Source organism: Vicugna pacos, chromosome 4 (genome assembly GCF_048564905.1).
Source record: "Vicugna pacos chromosome 4, VicPac4, whole genome shotgun sequence".
Lineage (NCBI taxonomy): Eukaryota > Metazoa > Chordata > Mammalia > Artiodactyla > Camelidae > Vicugna > Vicugna pacos.
In genome coordinates, this window is record NC_132990.1 from 75,399,493 (window position 1) to 75,417,055 (window position 17,563).

Below are 17,563 nucleotides of genomic sequence, written 5' to 3' on the forward strand. Positions count from 1 at the left end.
CTTACTCTACATTATCAGCCAAGGAGATATCATATCTACCTAATATTAATGGTCCTCAAATCTGGCACCAGTCTTCCTTAAAGAACCAATCTCTAAGCAGAAGTACAGTGTGTGGTGCCCTATACAGCCTCGTGTCAGCATGTGCCCTTAGTTAGCAAGCATCCCCTGAGGATAAGATGTGCAGACCTGGACGGAATTCAGCTGTGGTCATCATTTCAACAATGGAGCTAATTTAAGCTGATTTCTGCAGTACTGGGAAAGTCGTTATGAAATAAAAGTGCGCAAATGAGGAGAAAAGACAGTGTGAACCACTTCTCGTCCGTTGCTGATGAGTTCAGCCAAACACCAGCGGAAGCAAAATAAGTGGTCCTCATCATAACCTAGAAATGTTTTTAGACCTTTTCATCTGGAAGAACTCTTGAGGGTTTGGTTGTCCTGCCCTCAGCGTCATGTCCAGCAGAGACCACAGGCAGCAGGGCAGATAAACCATGGAGGCTCCTGCCTGCCGTAAGTCATGTTTCCAGAGAAGCGTGAACAGAGTATAGCTTGAGAACTTGTGATTTGGAGGAAGTGTTCCCGTCCAGAGCTGAGCTGCTTTGGAGGTGATTAGAGCGTCTGTGCCCGCTCTGACCACCTCCAGCGTTGTCTTGCTTTTTCCGTCTGTACCAGCTGCTAGTGCCTCCTTCCCACGGACGCGGCCTGCCATTTTCCAATGACCTGTCTCACTTCCTGCCCCTTTTGTTTTTCAGCCGTCGTCCTCCTCCAGTGGAGGCATGTTTGGGTCTGGAAACACTGGAAGAGGGGGAGGTTTCTTCAGTGGCCTTGGAGGGAAACCCAGCCAGGATGCAGCCAGCAAAAACCCATTCAGCTCGGCCAGCGGGGGCTTTGGATCTACAGCCACCCCAAGTAAGTTGAGAAAGTTCTCCCAGTCTCTCGGTCCCCTAATGCCATTGTCGTCTTCATGGCGTTCTCAAAGCTTCAGTGACAAGTGTAGAAAGGAAGGAAAAGTTCTGGAAGGGCCATTTAAAATATCTACCCCAAAGCAGTGTGGTCTGTTTTGATTTTGTTTTTTATTTTTGGTTTTTTAATGAGGTGTCCTATATAATCATGAAAAGACATTGGAGCTGCAGGGAGAAGAGCTGTGTGTTGAGCTACTCGCCTCTTCTCTCCCAAGGCCCAAATTGCTCTGTTACTTAGGATTGAAATAGCTTGAAATGAATGCGAGCAGACAAGCATAAAAGAGAACAGCAGAACAAGCTGGATGTGCTTGGAGAAGGAGCATCTGGATTTTCACTTGAGGAGTACTGTCTTTGAATTTGCTTTAAAATTCAGCTACTGTAGAGAAGTGTCACACAAAAGTTGAAGCCGTCCTCATTTCCCATCGCTTACATCTTTGTCTTGTTTTCAGATGAAGCTGTACCTTTCTGCTGGTGCTTTCTTCTCCAGCTGATTCTCTGTTGATCTATTCATGGTTGGAAATGAAAGAAATTTGTTTGTTTAAATAAAAAAATACATATCCTGTTGCCAACAGAGACAGAGATGGGAAGTTGAAAGCCTGTCATCTTCATCTTGGCTTCACTCATTTAATGTGCTTACAGGATCTTAATGCATCGAGAGCTAGTGTTCTGTCAACAAGACAGACAGGAAATCCAGACAGAGCCTGGATTTTAAGGCTCGTGTAGTTAAAAGCAAAACTCTCTGTCCTGACTCTCCTGGGTTCACAGATCAGTTATTTTGATGTCACTGTTCATCTAGTAACACATAAGGAAAGATTGTGGTCAAGACACATACCTCTTAATTTGTGAAATTATATAATCAGAAATTGTTGTTTTGCCAGGAGGAGTCTAGAATCCTAGAATGAAGGGATCGTAGAAATCGAGTCTAATAATTTTCAAAAACTTTCTGCAGACGAACTCTTAAGCAGAGTCCTTGGTGAAAATAAGTTATTCAGAAGCAAGGTCAAGAACCCAGAGATACACCTGGGTGGTTCCCCCGTGCTTTCCCCACCTGTCAGCACAGAACTGCGGGGCCCCGTAGCGCATACTTTGAAGACATGATCCTGGTAGCGTTCTCCGCTTTCCAGTAAAGAAACAATCCCCACATGGCTAGGTGGTGTTTCGTCACAAAGCCAGAAAGCGGCAGATCTAGAACTCAGCTCAATCCCACTTCATGTGCCAAACGCAGCCTCTGGCACAGAGTAAACATTTGATAAAAAGTTCTAGTGAGAAATAGAGGTGGGTCATTATCGGCAAGATCGTGCTACTAGCCTGTTTTGTTAAAACGTAAGTGTGTCGTATCCTTGTAACGACGCCTTTCCTCCTGGCAGAGGAATCTCTGATGCTGTGGTCCTTACCTGTCAAACCTGCCTTCACTCAGTGTTGGGCTGGAGCTGGCGTGCACGTTTCTTCCCAGCTGCACGTTCGGTGTTGCCAGGGAGTATTTATTCACACATGGTCACTTGGCAACGCCACAGACTGGGGGGGGGGGGCACACCATTGTTTCTAATTCTTTAATTTTGGTTTAGGATAAACATGTATCTGTTCTTGATACCTGACTCCTGCTGGTCTTCATCTCCTAAATGTTGGCTGTTGTAAACCAGCAGTTTACGATCATACTTAAGGGAAGTTTAAGTGAGTTGAAAGGGTACAGGAAAGACTTAACATTACTTTTTTTGTTGTTTGTTTTTATTTATTTGGGGGGTGGTAATTAGGTTTACCTTTTTACTTATTCTTGGAGGAGGTACTGGGGATTGAACCCAGGACCACATGTGCTAAGCGTGTGCTCTAGCACTTGAGCTGTATCCTCCCCGCCCTTACATTACTTTGTCTTGAAACACTAAGTATGTGATTTGCTAGTAAAAGGGACAAGAGCTTCTGTAGCCCCAAGGACCAAGTGCAGGATAAGAGGAGGGAACAGTGGAGAAGGAGCTAGGAGTCTCCATCTAGGGAGGGCTTTGTCCTCACCACAGAACTGTGATCCCCCTCCGATCACCCCAGGGACAGCCTCCTTCTCCCCAGGTGACTCTGCGGCGTTCGGCACTTCTGAGCAGCACTGCTTTCCTGTGCTGTGTGAGCTGCGTCCTGCTGCTCTCCCTGCCTCGGACAGCTCCTCCCCTGCGGCTTTTCTTCTCCTTTCGCGCAGTCGTGGGGTGTGTCCCCAGGGTCGGTATGCTATCACGGGAGTCTCCAAACTCCCCCTTGTGTCTTCACGCTCCTGCTCCATGGTCTGAAGTCCATACCAAGTGGAGTGTCTTAAAACTCTTTTGTTTTGTCACGATCCCTCCTTAGAACCCTTTGGCAGTGTCCTACAAACTGTAGATCAAGTCCAGAGCAGCTCCTTAGGCTGAAATGCAGGGCCCTCTGTGAGCCCCAGTGCACTTTGACTCAGTTCCCCCAGCACATTCCCTCTGCTTCGGCCCGTGTGTGTCTGCTCTCTGTCCTTCACTCACACACGCGACTCCTCCCTGCTTCAGTGCCAGGGTTTTCGCTGCTCCCTCCACTCCGCTCACCTGAACCTGCCATTCCTTTCAGGGTGAAGTAAGTCGTCCTCTGTGCAGCTTGGCCTGAGTGTCCTGAGGGCCCACAGTGACCACTCCCTCTCTGGAATCCTGCGGTCCTTGTATTGCGTTCCTTCCCGGGACATCAGCAGGAGGGAACTCATCTTTGTGACCACCTGCTGTGTGCCAGTAGTTCAGTGTATGCGGGCTCATCACCTCTTAGAACAGTATTTTTAGATGAGGCCGCCCACATTTTACCCATCAGGAAGCAGGTTCAGAGCGGGCACGTGGACTTAAGAGAGGTAGCGACCGTTAAGTGGTGCAAACAGAGTTTAATCCAGGCGTGTGTGCAGAGCTCAGATCCACCTTGTTGCCTCCCGAGATCTCCCGGCCTGGTCACGGAACGGAACTCCACCCTGTGTGCCTCGTGTGATGCCCTCGTGCTCAGTCCGCATGCATGGAACACACTCCCTTGCAGATAGATGTCCGAGCACAAATTGGGCGACCAGCACTTCTCCTTGTGACATTTAGACCCAGGCTGCCTGGTCCTGAAGCTGCCCCCTTTAGCCCTGAGGCGGAGTTGGACCCGTGCTATCATCAAGAAATACAGGCTGAGAATACTGTTGCTTGGAGTTGTCATGCTCCGTATCCACGATGGAAAGATCTCTTCTCTCTCCCGGAGACTCTGTCACAGATAAACCCCAGGGGTCATGTGAGTCATTACCTATAAGGCCCTGTTGCATCCTTGAGTCTTGTGCTAAAGACACTGGTGAGAACCATTCTCAGCACATCCTTTCTGCTCAGGGGCCTGAAAGACATGTTTGTACGAGGATGAAGAAGCAATTTGATGTGAATTTTTTGGTCCCGCAAGGCACCTTCTGCAACTGTTCTTTAAGAGCATGTTTTGGAAAGTATCATGGACAAGAGCCTCCTGAGAACCCCCTTCTCAGTGTGTGTGGAATTCTCGTCTGGCGACCTGCGACCTGCAGGGTGACATGGGACTTGGTCTCGGTGATGTTATTTACGTCAAATTTACATCAAGTATGATTTAATTGGAAGTGTGTTGGACCCTGACGTTGGATTATGCTGATGTTTTTGCCAAAGCAAAGACTGTGTGGGACCCACACTGCCAGCAGCGGTGCCAGTTTGACCTGGACCTGGGAGCCCCAAGTGGAGGTCATCAGACGCTGCAGGACGAGCTTTCCTGCTGGCTGTTTCCACAGGTGAGGAGGACGCTTCCACGGTGAAGTGCTGTTCCAGCGACCGAGATGCTCCTTATCTGCCGTATTTTCAGAGCTGAAGACTTGTTTTGGAGCCACTAGGAGAAAACTGAGAAACACATTGTTAACCATAGAAACGGAAAGAAGCAGACATCACATCACTTCATGCCGCTTCGTTTCAGAGCAACTTAAAAAAATCCTAAAGCGTTTCTACATGCAGCTCCTTTTGAGGCTGCAAATGACAACTTGAATGGCTTAAGTCTTGGGATCTTTGCCAAATGAAAAGGATTCAATTTTCTACTGCCGACCTGCTGTTTTATTATATTGAGCGTGATTGGGTTATGACAGGAGGAAGGTCAAAGAAACAGACAGGGGAAGTTATATTTTCTGAGGAGCTCCTTAAGCCTGACGAGGTGCTTTCCGTATGTTATCTTATTTAACCTTTATAGCAGCCTTGTGTGGTCATGGTCACGACCTTCCTCTTCGTCTAACAGGAAACCAGGACTTTGGAAAGTTAAGTCTTTGCCCAATAGTTATTAGGTGTTCTAAGCCAGGTCTGACTGCCAAGCTCACATATTCTACTATAATACCTATGAACATCTTAAAGACAAAGGAGTCTTAAAGAGGAAAAAGGATAAAGAAGCCTGAAGACTTTTTTTAATTGAGGTACTGAGCATTGAACCCAGGGCCTAGTGCGTGCTAAGCATATGCTCTACTGCTGAGCTGTACCCGCCCCCCCAGGAAGCCCAAAGACTCCTACATGTTCTCCAGCTTCTCCAGAACTGAAGTCTTCCAGCGTTGTCCCAATAAAATCATTCCATCTCTGTATTTCTAATTTCTCCAAGAGAAGATCTAGCCTCTAATCTTACACTTTGAATTTGTTTGCTATTTGGAATTTTTGCCTCGTTAGCACTAACAAAGTCAGAAAATTGCAGTCCTCTGTTTTGGGGAAAAAAAATAAAAGGAATGGCTGAGAAGCTGGGCTTTTGTCTTCAGCATCAGATGTGCTGCCATTGAAGAAATCTAACGTAACCTTCAGCTAACACATTGAGGGGAAGATCAGACTGCTCAAGAGGGCATCTTGCAGACTCCATCAGGGTTCATGTACAGTCCTGTGGTACCACCCGGGGGTGATGGGAAGGAATTGGCTAACCGTTCCCTCCATCAGTGCCTGCCGTACCGCCATGCTTCTCAGACCGTAAGCAATGGTCCTACAGGGCAGGTGGCCACGTGGCAGTCTGCGGTTCTGTTACTGGTGCCTAGAAGTTTAAGGTATCTGTGTCCCTAAGGTAAGGCTGCTCACTTCCTGGACTGTGCATCAGGAGCACTTCAGCTGGCAGTAGTAACAGAGTGGCATTGGCAGCAGAACAAGAGAAGAGATCCCGGGATGGACAGGCCGGTGGTGGACAGCTCGGCTTGAAGAGTTACTCACCCTCCACTCTTCTCCTTTCCATCACCGTCACTGCGAGCACCGGGCTGGTCTGGAGGACGACTGGCCTGGGCAAATGTTGGTACAGATGTTGGAGCCTCTCATTTCAGCCTCCTGTTTATGCCTGCACCCTTGGGCATTGATCCCACTTCGGGATAGCTTCTTGCTGCCTTATTGGGGGTGCCAGTGCATTTTAACAAAATACCCATCCAAACGTGGTGGGGAGATATGAGTTGGCCCTCCCCTCTTCCCACAGAAAAGGGTTGAAAAATTCCTGTTATATAGTGAAGTGTTGGTATTATCCAAGTGCTCTGTGTCTATGACTTTGGCTATTTATATATTGTCTATCAGATTGGCATTTCTTAAAACAAAAAACATCTCACCCATCTTGGTTTTTAGTGGTTTCCTTTTTCCTTTCATTCTTGAAGGGGAGTAGTGTGTAGCTGAGGGAGCGACCCACTAGATAGGCATCTAAAAGGTCAAGGGCTTAGTTGAACCTCTTAGAAAGAGGAAATCAGACTGGAAGTCTTGCCGGCCACTTGCATTCTTCAGAGCATCCCTAGTTCCCATTGGATCAGAGGTAGGAGCGCAGGGTTTTCCCTACTTTGTCTGCCGTTCTCTGCTCAGATCAGGCAACAGCCAGCATGCCCAGCTAGACTATAAAAGCAGAATGCTGGAAGCCATTATGTTTGGTTTGGATTTGCTCTCGCTTAGTTTTCTCTAGTTTGACAAAAAGGAGAGCCGTGAAAACAAGCCCCATTCTTCAGAAGAAGCCAGTCTTGTGTGCAGCTGTGAGACTGGTCCTCTGCTGCACAGACCTGATACCTTTGGGTGCACAGAATGTGTTTCTGCAAAAAAGCCTCTTTGCTGGGGCCTGTTGCTGCCCCTTTATTTTATGCCTATAGAAGCATGCCAGGAAATCCCGAGCCCGGGTACCAGAATGAGTAAAACCCTGCACTCACATACACGCAGGTCCGAGACGGTCTCCGTTTCACTGCTGCTCTGCCCTCTTGGACCCTCGACTTCATTGTCACCCCCTTCCCCCCAGACACCACGTGAGCGTCCTTCCTCATCTGTTCTATGAATGGGCGAGGGCTTTTTCTCCCTCTGCTCTCCCTCACGCGTGCTGCTCGTCTCTCCAGATACCTCCAGCCTGTTCGGGAACAGCGGAGCCAAGACATTTGGTGGGTTTGCCAGCTCATCGTTTGGAGACCAGAAACCTGCGGGCACGTTCAGCTCTGGAGGAGGAAGTGTGGCATCCCAAGGCTTTGGGTTTTCCGCTCCAAATAAAACAGGTACTCCTGCACCTATTCACTGTGGTCGTGGTTATAGGTGTGCTTAACACGCATAGACCTCTAGGAGGGGAGCTCTCGGGGTGAGGTGGTTCTCTAGGGAGTGGGACTGGAGGGTGTGTGGAGAGACGTCGCCCCCAAATTCACTGTCTATTTATTGAGCGTCTGTTAGGTTCCTAACACTGTTCCACGTCTCCTGAGACATGTTGAAAAGCACAGAATGCATGTAATGCAACCCTTAAGAGAACTTAGTGTCGTCCTAGAGAAGAAGGCATTGTAAATACGTAGCGTTGCACAACAAGCAAAGTTAGGGAACAGACAAGAAGGTGATGACTGACGTGTGAACTGGAGCATCCTGGGTCAGATCGTCTTGGGTGCCCGTTACCTGTGAAGGGCAAGCAGATCATCTGTTTAATTTTTTATGTGGCTGTCTTTTTGTCCTCTTTTCCACATCCTTTTTTTTTTTTAACTTTTGAGTAAAACACACATAAATGTATGACATATTCCTGTACATATACTGTATCCACATACAACTCTACTGCTCGGTTACTTTTCACAGTTGGAATATACCCATGTAGTTGGGAATAAAGAACATTGCAGTACTGCTTTTTATCTCAGCATTACTTTTAAAGTATGTATTTATAAACTGGCTTTTTATAATCGTGATTATTACACTTAACAATTAAAAATTTTAAAGAGCAATATATGTTTAGATGCAAAAAAAATCTTCATCTCTGTCAACCACCTCTCTCTCCTGTTTCTGTCTCAGATCTAGAGTCTGCATACCTTCCTTTGTTGTGTGGGAAACTGTGTGAAAAGATTGTTTAAAGACGGGGACAGAGAGGGAGGATGTTTTCTGAGAAAGCGGTTCTTTAAAGCAAATACCCTCAGGCAAGCGGGCAGGATACTTGCCCCTTGTATCTGCAGGATACTCTGAGTATATGGGGATTCCTGAGGAAGGATCCTACCTGAGAAGCAGGTGCCCAGGCGGCTGTGACTGAGGAGCCCGGTACCCCGGATTTGTACCTGGAATCCCACCTTTTAGAACCTCAGTTGCTGTGGTTTCCAAATGCACTATGGCGAGGAGGGTAGAGCTCAGTGGTAAAGCATGTGCTTAGCATGCATGAGGTCCTGGGTTCAATCCCCAGTACCTCCATTAAAATAAATACATAAATAAACCTAATTAACGCCTCCCCCGCAAAAAAACAAAAACAAATGCACTATGCACCTTTACTCAGACCCATAACTGAGATGGGTTAATCTTTTTATACTCTTCCCTGGAATTAAAATGGACCAGAAATGAGCATTGCAGCTTTATTTTGCCCCCACCCTTCCCTGCGGTGAAGGACTTAAAAATGAAAGAGCTAAGAAGCTTTTGGTTCTAGTTAACAAGGTAAATATTATTTGACTGAGAAGTTTGAGCGTATTAATCAAGACTTTTAGATTTATTTTTTGAGGAACCTGATAGTGTTTTCTTTGATTCTTGTGTTTTTCTTACATGTTGTTCCTTGTCCTGGGATCGTGTCCCAGTTGCTTTGAGAATCTGCCCCTTTTATTTTTTCAGTCTTAAAGAAAATTTGTCCTCTCACCTTTCAGAATATTTTTTCCTATTTGATTACTTGCTCCCATGAAACTACCTAAATTGAAGACTCGAGGGATTTTAGATTGATGGTTTGGGTGGGTCTCTGAGAAATTCCATAAGTGTCCATCCTCCCTGGAGTGTAGTTGCCTTAGGAAGTAGTACTGCTGGAGGTGATTTGAGGAGAGGACAGAGGTGGGACACACTCAGAATGACCTTACTGCTGCCCCCAGTCCACTGGGTTCACGCTGTCCTGTCACTGGAGTTGTGAATCAAATGGCAGCAGAGGGAAGCTGTGTGACACATGATGATCAGATGATAGGTGGCCCTCTGAGTCACTCAGACTTTGTTCCAGTCTCATCTCTATCAGTAACAGCTGGCCAAACCAGACAAGCAACATAGTGTCTAAGCCTCGGTTTTCTCACCTGTGCAGGGGGATCCCAGGGTTGTTGGGCGGATCAAAACAGACCACTGTACAGCCCCTGGCACATTGGGGCCCTCGGGAAATCAGAAATCTTACCATCATTGATTACTGCCGAGTTTCTGTTTCTTCTGGAGAAGAAAATCTTGAAAATACAGCATCTAATAAAATTGGGCCCCTCCTAGCATCAGAAGTGAGTTGCCTATCTCCAAAATAAGGCCACAGTGACCACTCTCTTCCCTTTTCATTTCACTGTGACCTGGGTTCGTTGTTTGGGGGGCACTTTGTGTGTGTGTGTGTGTGTGTGTGTGTGTATTTAATCTCCTCCCTTCCCTGTCCAGTTTACTTTCTGTATTGTTGTGACTTCTCATTTTTCACTCGCCTTCCACCAGGAACTCTGAACAATATTGAGTACGAGGCACTAGATAAAACCCTGTGTGTCTAGGAAGAAAGCGTAACCAGATCCAGGATCAGTCTTCAATAATTCAGCTGCGAGGGTTTTTTTAGCACTTTCTTTTTTTCCAGTCTGTTATATTTGTAACCCAACAGCCTCCATTATCATGGCTTGGAATTTCACTCAAGGTTTTAAAATACAGAATGTAAACCCCAACCTGAGCCCGAGCAGAAAGTACCTTCTCAGTTGTGCTTCTGCTGTTAATGGTAAATAAGCAAATGACTGAATCACAAAATAGAAGTGAACCAAGGAATTCAGCTGGCAGCTTTTCATACCTCGTATTTGGTCTTTCCTGATTCCAGTGGCAGAAGCTTGTGGTGTGGTTATACTTTAATAAGAAGGCCTGATTGAGGAGTTTGGGATTAACAGATACATGCTACTATATATAAAATAGATAAACAACAAGGACCTGCTGTATAGCACAGGGAAATGTATTCAATTACTTGTAATAACGTATAATGGAAAAGCATCTGAAAATACATGTATATGTATATGTGTAACTGAATCACTTTGCTGTACACCTGAGACTAACATTGTAAATCAACTACACTTCAGTTTAAAAAAAATGCATTGGCTGATTCTCAGTACACACACAAAAAAGGCCTGACTGATGCCTCAAACAATGGAATTCACTTTCTGAAAGGGGCGTCCTAGAAGGAAGCCCCCGTCTCCTTGGGCAAGTCGCCTCCTCACTGAGCTAGGCCACCATTATTGCGCTCAGCATGTGGCTGCTAGGCCAGCAGTCATTTTAAGAGATACTGCCCTTGAGAGCACATTTCTTGTACCGTTTTATTCGTTCAGCCGATTCTCACCGAGGGTCTCTGCTAATAACCTAGAATAATTTAAGCAGTCCTTGGGGCTTGGGAAGCCTCCTTAGGAGCAGAAGGAGTAGTTAGGGAAGGCACGTCTGTCTTCCTGCCCAATGGGCATCCATTAATGTGAGGGGGGTGCTGCCTCGGGCGCGCCTGACCCTGCCTTTGCGGTCACTGCCTGTGCTGCCCCCGGCCTGTGTCCGCCCGAGCCGTGCTGCCGGGAGCCTGCCCGGGGCCGTGGCCGCCGAGGGCTCTCCTGCAGCTGGTTGTTTGCCTTATCACAGCCACGCAGCAGCAGTCTTCCTCCAGACAAGAAACTCGGTGTGCTTGTTTACTGAGGAGTATTCTGACAGCGGAGAGAGAGCATTTTAAAAAAATTCTTTTGCACAAGGAGACTCCTGTGAGAGATGCGAGAGCATCGGGCTTTAAATAAGTAACAAGCACCTGGCCGAGCGCCAGCACCGTGTGTCTCCGTCCCCACTGTAACCAGCTCCCAGATTCTCCCCCAGAGTGGATTTTGAGCCTCTAACTTTATCATTGGTGCTTCCATGAAGCTACATGCCTTGCCTGTGTGATGATAAGTAATAAAATCTGGCCAGTTTGACAGCTGGATAGGGATTGGAGGTTTTGAGAGTGATTTTTTGGTGAGACGTCAGAGACCACAGAGGGCCTGAGAGGCACCGAGTTGGTTCTTGGTGGCAGTCGGGTCGAGGCCTCAAGAGCCTTGGAGCCGATGAGTCCAGCTTGCCTCTGGGAGGGACTGGGGATCTCGCAGACAAACATGGGGCCTGCTGGAGTCTTAAAATTCCAAGGAGCTTTCTTGAGTGGACCCCAGGCCCTCGGCTAGAAATGGAGAGGGTGGAGGTTTAGTGTTTGGTTTGGGTTTGATTTGATCATTTTGCTGATAGAAGGGATATTACCCTTTGCTCTGGTGTTTTGTATTTGAATTTCTAACATATTTTCCCTTTTTTCCTTCCTCTTTTGATTTGGTTTCTCACTACTCATTATCTTCTCTTCCTGTCTCCCTTTTTTCTCCCTGTTTTTGTTTGTTTGCCTCTGTTTTGCTCAGGTGGCTTCGGTGCTGCTCCAGTGTTTGGCAGCCCTCCTACTTTTGGGGGATCCCCTGGGTTTGGAGGGGTGCCAGCATTCGGTTCAGCCCCAGCCTTTACAAGCCCTCTGGGCTCGACGGGAGGCAAAGTGTTCGGAGAGGGTACTGCGGCTGCCAGCGCAGGAGGATTCGGGTAAGCCCCCTGGGGCAGGGCCTGGGGAAGCCCCCACGCTCAGGCCAGCAGAGGCACTGGGCCCAGCTCTCCTGTTTTGATCCCTACTCTTGACTGAGCTGAAGGCCCTTCCCTCAGTCAGCGAGCCAGTCGGTCCAGGATTCCTGTTCTCTCTGGCGGAAGGCTTGTTTCTTCCAAGCCAGACTCTGTCGAGCACACGGCGGACATCTGCTGTGTTGCTGTCTCCTGTTACTCAGGGTACTGGTTGGCAGGTCCCTGTCCTCCTGTTGGAGCTGAAGGATTGGTTAAAGGAAGGGGAGTAGTCTCACCTTGGCTGCTTGACAGCCGAGATTGCCCTTGTGTGGTGACTACTGCTAGGAAATTCTGGGTGAATAGCTTTCACCGGATTCTTTCCTCTTGGGGTTGTTGTGCAGTAGACCCGTTGTCCTGGGCAAACGACTCTGTGTCCCCTGCCCCACTCCAGACCCCAGAGTGGGTTTTCAGTCCGCAGTCCCCTGGGCCAGTGGCCACGGAGGCACTGCCAGGACCCCGTACACGTTTCAGAGTCTCAGGTGCTCAAAGCTGCTCTTACTGTCAGATTTGCTTGTAAGGGCCCCGAAATCCAGCCTGGTTACCACAATCCCGAGAAGATAGCCTTCACCACACCACAGAGTCCCAGTAAGATACGTGTGGTGGCGACTGCAAAGGGTCTCGTTCAGAGGAGGTATTACTGTCTGAAGCCAACCTCTGATAGACCTCTCGCCACCCTTGGCGCTCGCTCAGGACGTGTAAAGCTGAAGATTGGGGGTGTTTGGGAGAACCTGTCAGCGTACTCGGAATGAGTGTTGGCAAGGTGACAGTGTCTTTACCTTGAAAATAAACGTGTTCATACCTTTTCTCTCCGTGAGAGACGCTGTACAGAAATGCTGGTGAGTTTCAAGGAAAGTGAGCAAGTTGGTATATTGCTTCTTGGATTTCATGCAGAGACTGATGGGTCTCTTAAGTTTCTCCCAAGAAATCAGGAAACCCCAAGACTTGAAGTTAAGGAAAGCTTTTAAAGGAGCGTTGGGACTGACTTAAGCCGGTCTTCTCAGCAGGCTCTGGTGGGCGCCGATCTCCCCAGTGACCGCCCAGCACGTAAGGCCACCGAGCTGGTGGAAGGGCTGTGGTTGACTAGGGGTCTTGTGGTTTTTACTTATTTGAAACCAGCTATTTTCCTCACTAGTGAAAAAGAAAGTATCACATTCTGCCTTGGCGATGGGGGCTCTCCCACAGAAATCCCGCCTGGCAGGTTAGTTCCATTTTGTCTAGCAGAGCTGAGTACCCACTTTGGTATGAAATCCCCAAGAGAGCCCGTCACCTTTTTTCGGGTCCCTGGCCATGAAGCTGTCTGTGACCCCGGCTGATCTGTGAGGAGCCCCCACAGTCGTGTAGGAGAGGCCGGCAGGAGGAGTAGGGTTAGAGCAGGACCAATGAGCTGGAATTTCCAGACAGCGGACGAACACTGAAACACCAGGCAAATTGGATTTCATGTTGTATTCCTATTATTTTTCTTCCCAAAGCTGAGCTGAAGGTTTGCTCTGGGCTCTAGCCTGTTTTTCCTGAGCGGCTGCTAGTTTAAACCAAGCACGTCACCTCGAATCATGTATGTCGTGCATCCTAAGACTTAGGAGGGTGGACTGAGGCAGTCGGGCAGCAGAGGGACTGCGTGGCTGCGCTAACTGTGGTCTGATTTCCCCCCGGAACCCAGGTTTGGGAGCAGCAGCAACACCACATCCTTCGGCACCCTCGCAAGTCAGAACGCCCCAACTTTTGGATCGCTGTCCCAACAGTCTTCTGGGTTTGGGACCCAGAGCGGGGGATTCTCCAGCTTTGGATCAGGCGGAGGAGGTAGGCAGCCAGACATCCTCCCTCACTGTGGTCCCTCCCGTCTTCTCCTCAGTAAATGCCTGACCCCCACCCCCCACCCCTCCAAAAGAACAGGCGGTTCTTCCTGGCTGTTCGGGCTGATACTGTAAAAGCAGGAAGCGCTTGAAAGGCAAAACGTTCTTTTAGGTTTTAATTAAGACTTGTAACATTGTGCCATTTCTTACCAAATGAAGAAATGGCTGACTTGACTTTTCCCTCAAGATTTGAGAACCCCCCCCCAAAAAAAAAACCATCCTCCTAGACCTTGGTTTAAAAGTTACACTAGGAGACTCAAAAAGTAAGATGTAGAAAAAAATAAAAATAAGATGTAAAGACTCCACAAAATGCCTTTCTTTCGTTTGACCCTCTGCTTCTGCAGATAGTAGAATGCGTACATTCTGCTTTTACCCTTGCAACACCCTTCTGAGGCAGAGAAGTTAGGCATCATTACTATTTTGCAAATGACACAAAAACTCCAAGGGGCCAATTTGCCCAAAAGGCCAGCCGGTGAGCAGCAGAGCCAGGCCTAGAACCCGGGCGTCTTGCTGCTCTAGCCTTAAGAGGAAGAGGAAGCTTTATGTGAAAAGTGGAAAAAACACATTTTGCTGATGAAATGGATCTCTGTGGTGCGGTACAGCAGTGAGAGAGGCTGTGCCAAAGACCCTCTGCAGACACCAAGCCAGGGAGGAGGGAGGAACCCTGAAATCCGGAAAGGACGCCTCCCCTTCCTTCCCAGTCGACCTGCAGAAAGTAGGGGAGGAGGGCTTTCCCTGGGGTAAAAGGGAGGGGAGGAATGTGGCCTAGAGACCACCTTTGTCTCTCAAGTGTCTGTTTTAACTCCACCCTTTTCCTCTTCTGCAGTATTCAGCTTTGGATCATCTAGCTCGTAAGTATCCCTCTCTGGTGTTGAGTCATTAAATGAGGATGGAAGAGTGTGTGGGAGGTGGAGATACGGTTTTTGCTCTGTATGTACATTTTGTGTCCGTCTTTCCTGTCCTGGAAGCGTGGTGGTTTAGCAGCAGGTTCTGGGTTTTGTGGACTTGCTGATCTTGGTAGGCGGGTGGCAGGAGGTGCCAGGCCTGGTCTCCTCAAGGGCCGTGCATGAGACAGAAAAGAGTCTGCCTCCTGATGAGCAGAGACCAGAAGGCAGGACTCGAGAGAGGCTTTTCCTTACTTCCCTGTTAGTCTCAGAAGCTTCATGCTGAGTCCTGGGCACCAAGCCCATTACCAAGTCTTATTTTTTGATCCTCACTCTATGTGTCTGTGTAGAATTGCATGACATTAAAAATTCAAAGTCCTGAACTTTGCACACTGTCAGTGGCTTGAGCCCCGAAGCCCTTTGTCGGAGCAGGAGCTGATCTGCCTCTCCCGGTGCTTCCTTGCAGGTCTGTCCAGGGCTTCGGCGGCTGGAGAAGCTGAGCGGGTGTCTGTGCTCCTTTCTGTTCCTGTGACCAACTGCGTTCTCAGCTCCTCTTTGCTGAGAAACCCTGGAGCAGTCCTTTGAAATGGACATTCTTATTGAAATACACACCCAGAAAGAAACAGCGGAAACCAGACTCCAGAGATGTTTGATTGCTTGTTTTGTTTTCTGTTCGTTGTTTCCCCTCTGCTATTAAACCGCTTGGTCTGTTTCCATACAGAATGTATGTGGGTGTTTTCAGGTCACAGCCAAGGAGAGAGGTTTCCTCACTCCTGTGGCCTTGAGAAACCTGCACAGCCGTCCAGCAGACAGCAGTGTCTGTCTTCAAAGGCAGCGCCAAAAAACCCAGCACAGGGTATTGAGAGGCAAGAGCTTCTCCCAGACAGCCTCCCTGGTCTTCCTTGCCCAGAGCCCTCCCCGGAGGGAAGAGGTCGAGTGCTGGCCAGCCCCCTTTGGAGGATATAACATGGTGTCTCTTCTTCGTGTCCCTTTTGCTGTTGGGTATCAGGGCCCTCAAGGTGCCAACTTCACGATTGGGTGGAGGGAGAGAAACTCCCTTATGCAGTATGCTGGCATCACTGAGTTTCAGAGCGGTGGTTGGGGGGTGAGGTGGGCATGGCGAGCACCCCAGTGAGCACTGACCGGCTGGTGCGCTGCCCTGGAGCAGCTTCCTCGGTCTGGCTCCCCTCCTCGGTCTGGCTCCTGGGCGCCATGTGTCCCACAGCTCACTTCTACTCTGGAGAAGGGAGGGCAGCTGATTGAGAAGTTGACTTTATCTCCAGTAGGCGATGGTGACATTGGTCACCGTCCTGGCTCTTCGTCATTTAACCACAGCACAGGTAGTAGACCCAGGAGTTGAGAAACCGTTGCTCCTGCCCGGGACCACAACAGGAGTCCCGTGGGGTGGCTGAGAGGTCGTAACTCCTGTCTTATCCAAGTGCTTGTAGCGCAGCGCTCTCAGGTCTGGGCATGTTAGAACTCAGGCCTGGGCTCGCCCAGGGACGGCCTTGCACAGCGTGGGAGTGGGAACTGGTTCCCTCTAAGGCCCGGAATGCAGTGGCGTTCCGGCTCGGGCCATTAGCAGGGGAGGCCTGGAAAGGGGCAGTTGTTTAGATTTTTACATACTGGAAAGTTGTGTTTTGAAAAGTTCTAATAAAAGTTTTCCATGTGATGTAATCTGTCACCTTACAGCCAGTGTGGCCTCGCTGGTTCTGTCGGCTTGTTGGGAAGGGAGGCCTCAGCCTGCTCTGTGGTCCCCGCCCGCCGCTGCCTCCCACTTCCCTGGGGTTCTGTGCACAGCACGGACTCACGAGCCCCCAGTCCTGCAGGTTCAGGTTCAGTGGGACTGAAGCTGGGCCTGGACGCCGCCCTAGGCAGTGACTTCCGTGGTTTCTTACGCTCATCAGAAGAGGAGTCTCCTAGTGCAGCACGTCGGGTTTCAGGAACCCTAGGCGGGAATTAGGTCCCTGGATGACTTGTCCTGTTTTCTGTGCAGCTGGTGGGAGTAGAATGCGTCTGTCCACGTGCTCCATGAGCTAGGACGTCTGCCTCCTGCAGAGAGCTTGGATCTCCATCGTTTAACAGGTACCCTTTTCAGTCCTTGCAGAATCGAAGAGTCTGTCTCCAGCTGCTCTCCTGTGAGGCCCCCTCAGCCGCGGAACCAGCGCCCCAGACGCCCACACAGCCGGGCGTGGGGCCTGTTCCTCCTGCATGTGCTCCCCCTGGTTTCTACCCGGGGCCATCTTGAGACAAAGGAACTAGAATTTCAGTAGGAAAAGCTCGCGGTGGAGGGCCTACCTTTAAAGGGAGCGATGTGACTGAATGACAGGGGCCAACTCTGCCTTGGTGTGTCCTCCTACCGACCGGCACCCAGCCAGCCGTCTCCTGCCCTTATGTTTCTCCCAGAGGCTCTTTTTTTTTTTTTATAAATAGAAGCTGGTTCAGCCTAAACCCTTGACCTCAAATTCTCTGCATTAATCCTCCATTGAGGTGGCATGTGACATCTCTCCAGAAGGCCGTATCAGCTGTCCTGGGCCAGATAACACCCCCACACTCGCTGTCGGGCAGCAGCACCGGGGAATGTACTGCTGGCGCGGGAGCCCCTCTCAGTTCCTTTTTTGGGGTCGATTTTGCTGGTAGGTGGCAGGGGTCATGTCAGAGCCCTGCCAGCACACAGCCCCTGAAACCCAAGCTCCCAGGATGTTGGGCTGGGAACACGCAGTGGCTCCAGCCTGCCCGGGGAGACGATGGTGGGGCGCGAGCCTTTCCCAAATTGGGGCAGACAGAGAGCAGGAGAGAGCTGGGGTGAGAGT

General features: G+C 49.2%; 1 protein-coding gene and 1 long non-coding RNA gene across 4 annotated transcripts in view; one reads left to right on the plus strand and one right to left on the minus strand.

Moving 5' to 3' along the window:
- NUP214 (nucleoporin 214) overlaps nt 1-16,439 on the plus strand; it is a 91,215-nt gene extending 74,776 nt beyond the window's left edge. For all 3 annotated transcript variants that reach the window (XM_015249819.3, XM_015249818.3, XM_072960311.1), the window contains exons 31-36: nt 750-906; nt 7,288-7,440; nt 11,773-11,944; nt 13,674-13,813; nt 14,693-14,717; nt 15,217-16,439. In XM_015249819.3, the coding sequence (XP_015105305.2) occupies nt 750-906; nt 7,288-7,440; nt 11,773-11,944; nt 13,674-13,813; nt 14,693-14,717; nt 15,217-15,250 (681 nt within the window). In that variant the 3' untranslated portion in view covers nt 15,251-16,439. The remainder of the gene's footprint in view (nt 1-749; nt 907-7,287; nt 7,441-11,772; nt 11,945-13,673; nt 13,814-14,692; nt 14,718-15,216) is intronic.
- On the minus strand, nt 1,052-2,692 carry LOC140696183 (uncharacterized). Its single transcript, XR_012072315.1, has 2 exons — nt 2,354-2,692; nt 1,052-1,462 (listed from the first exon to the last, which is right to left on the minus strand). It is a non-coding gene; the product is annotated as an uncharacterized lncRNA (long non-coding RNA).
- Nucleotides 16,440-17,563: the final 1,124 nt, after the last annotated feature.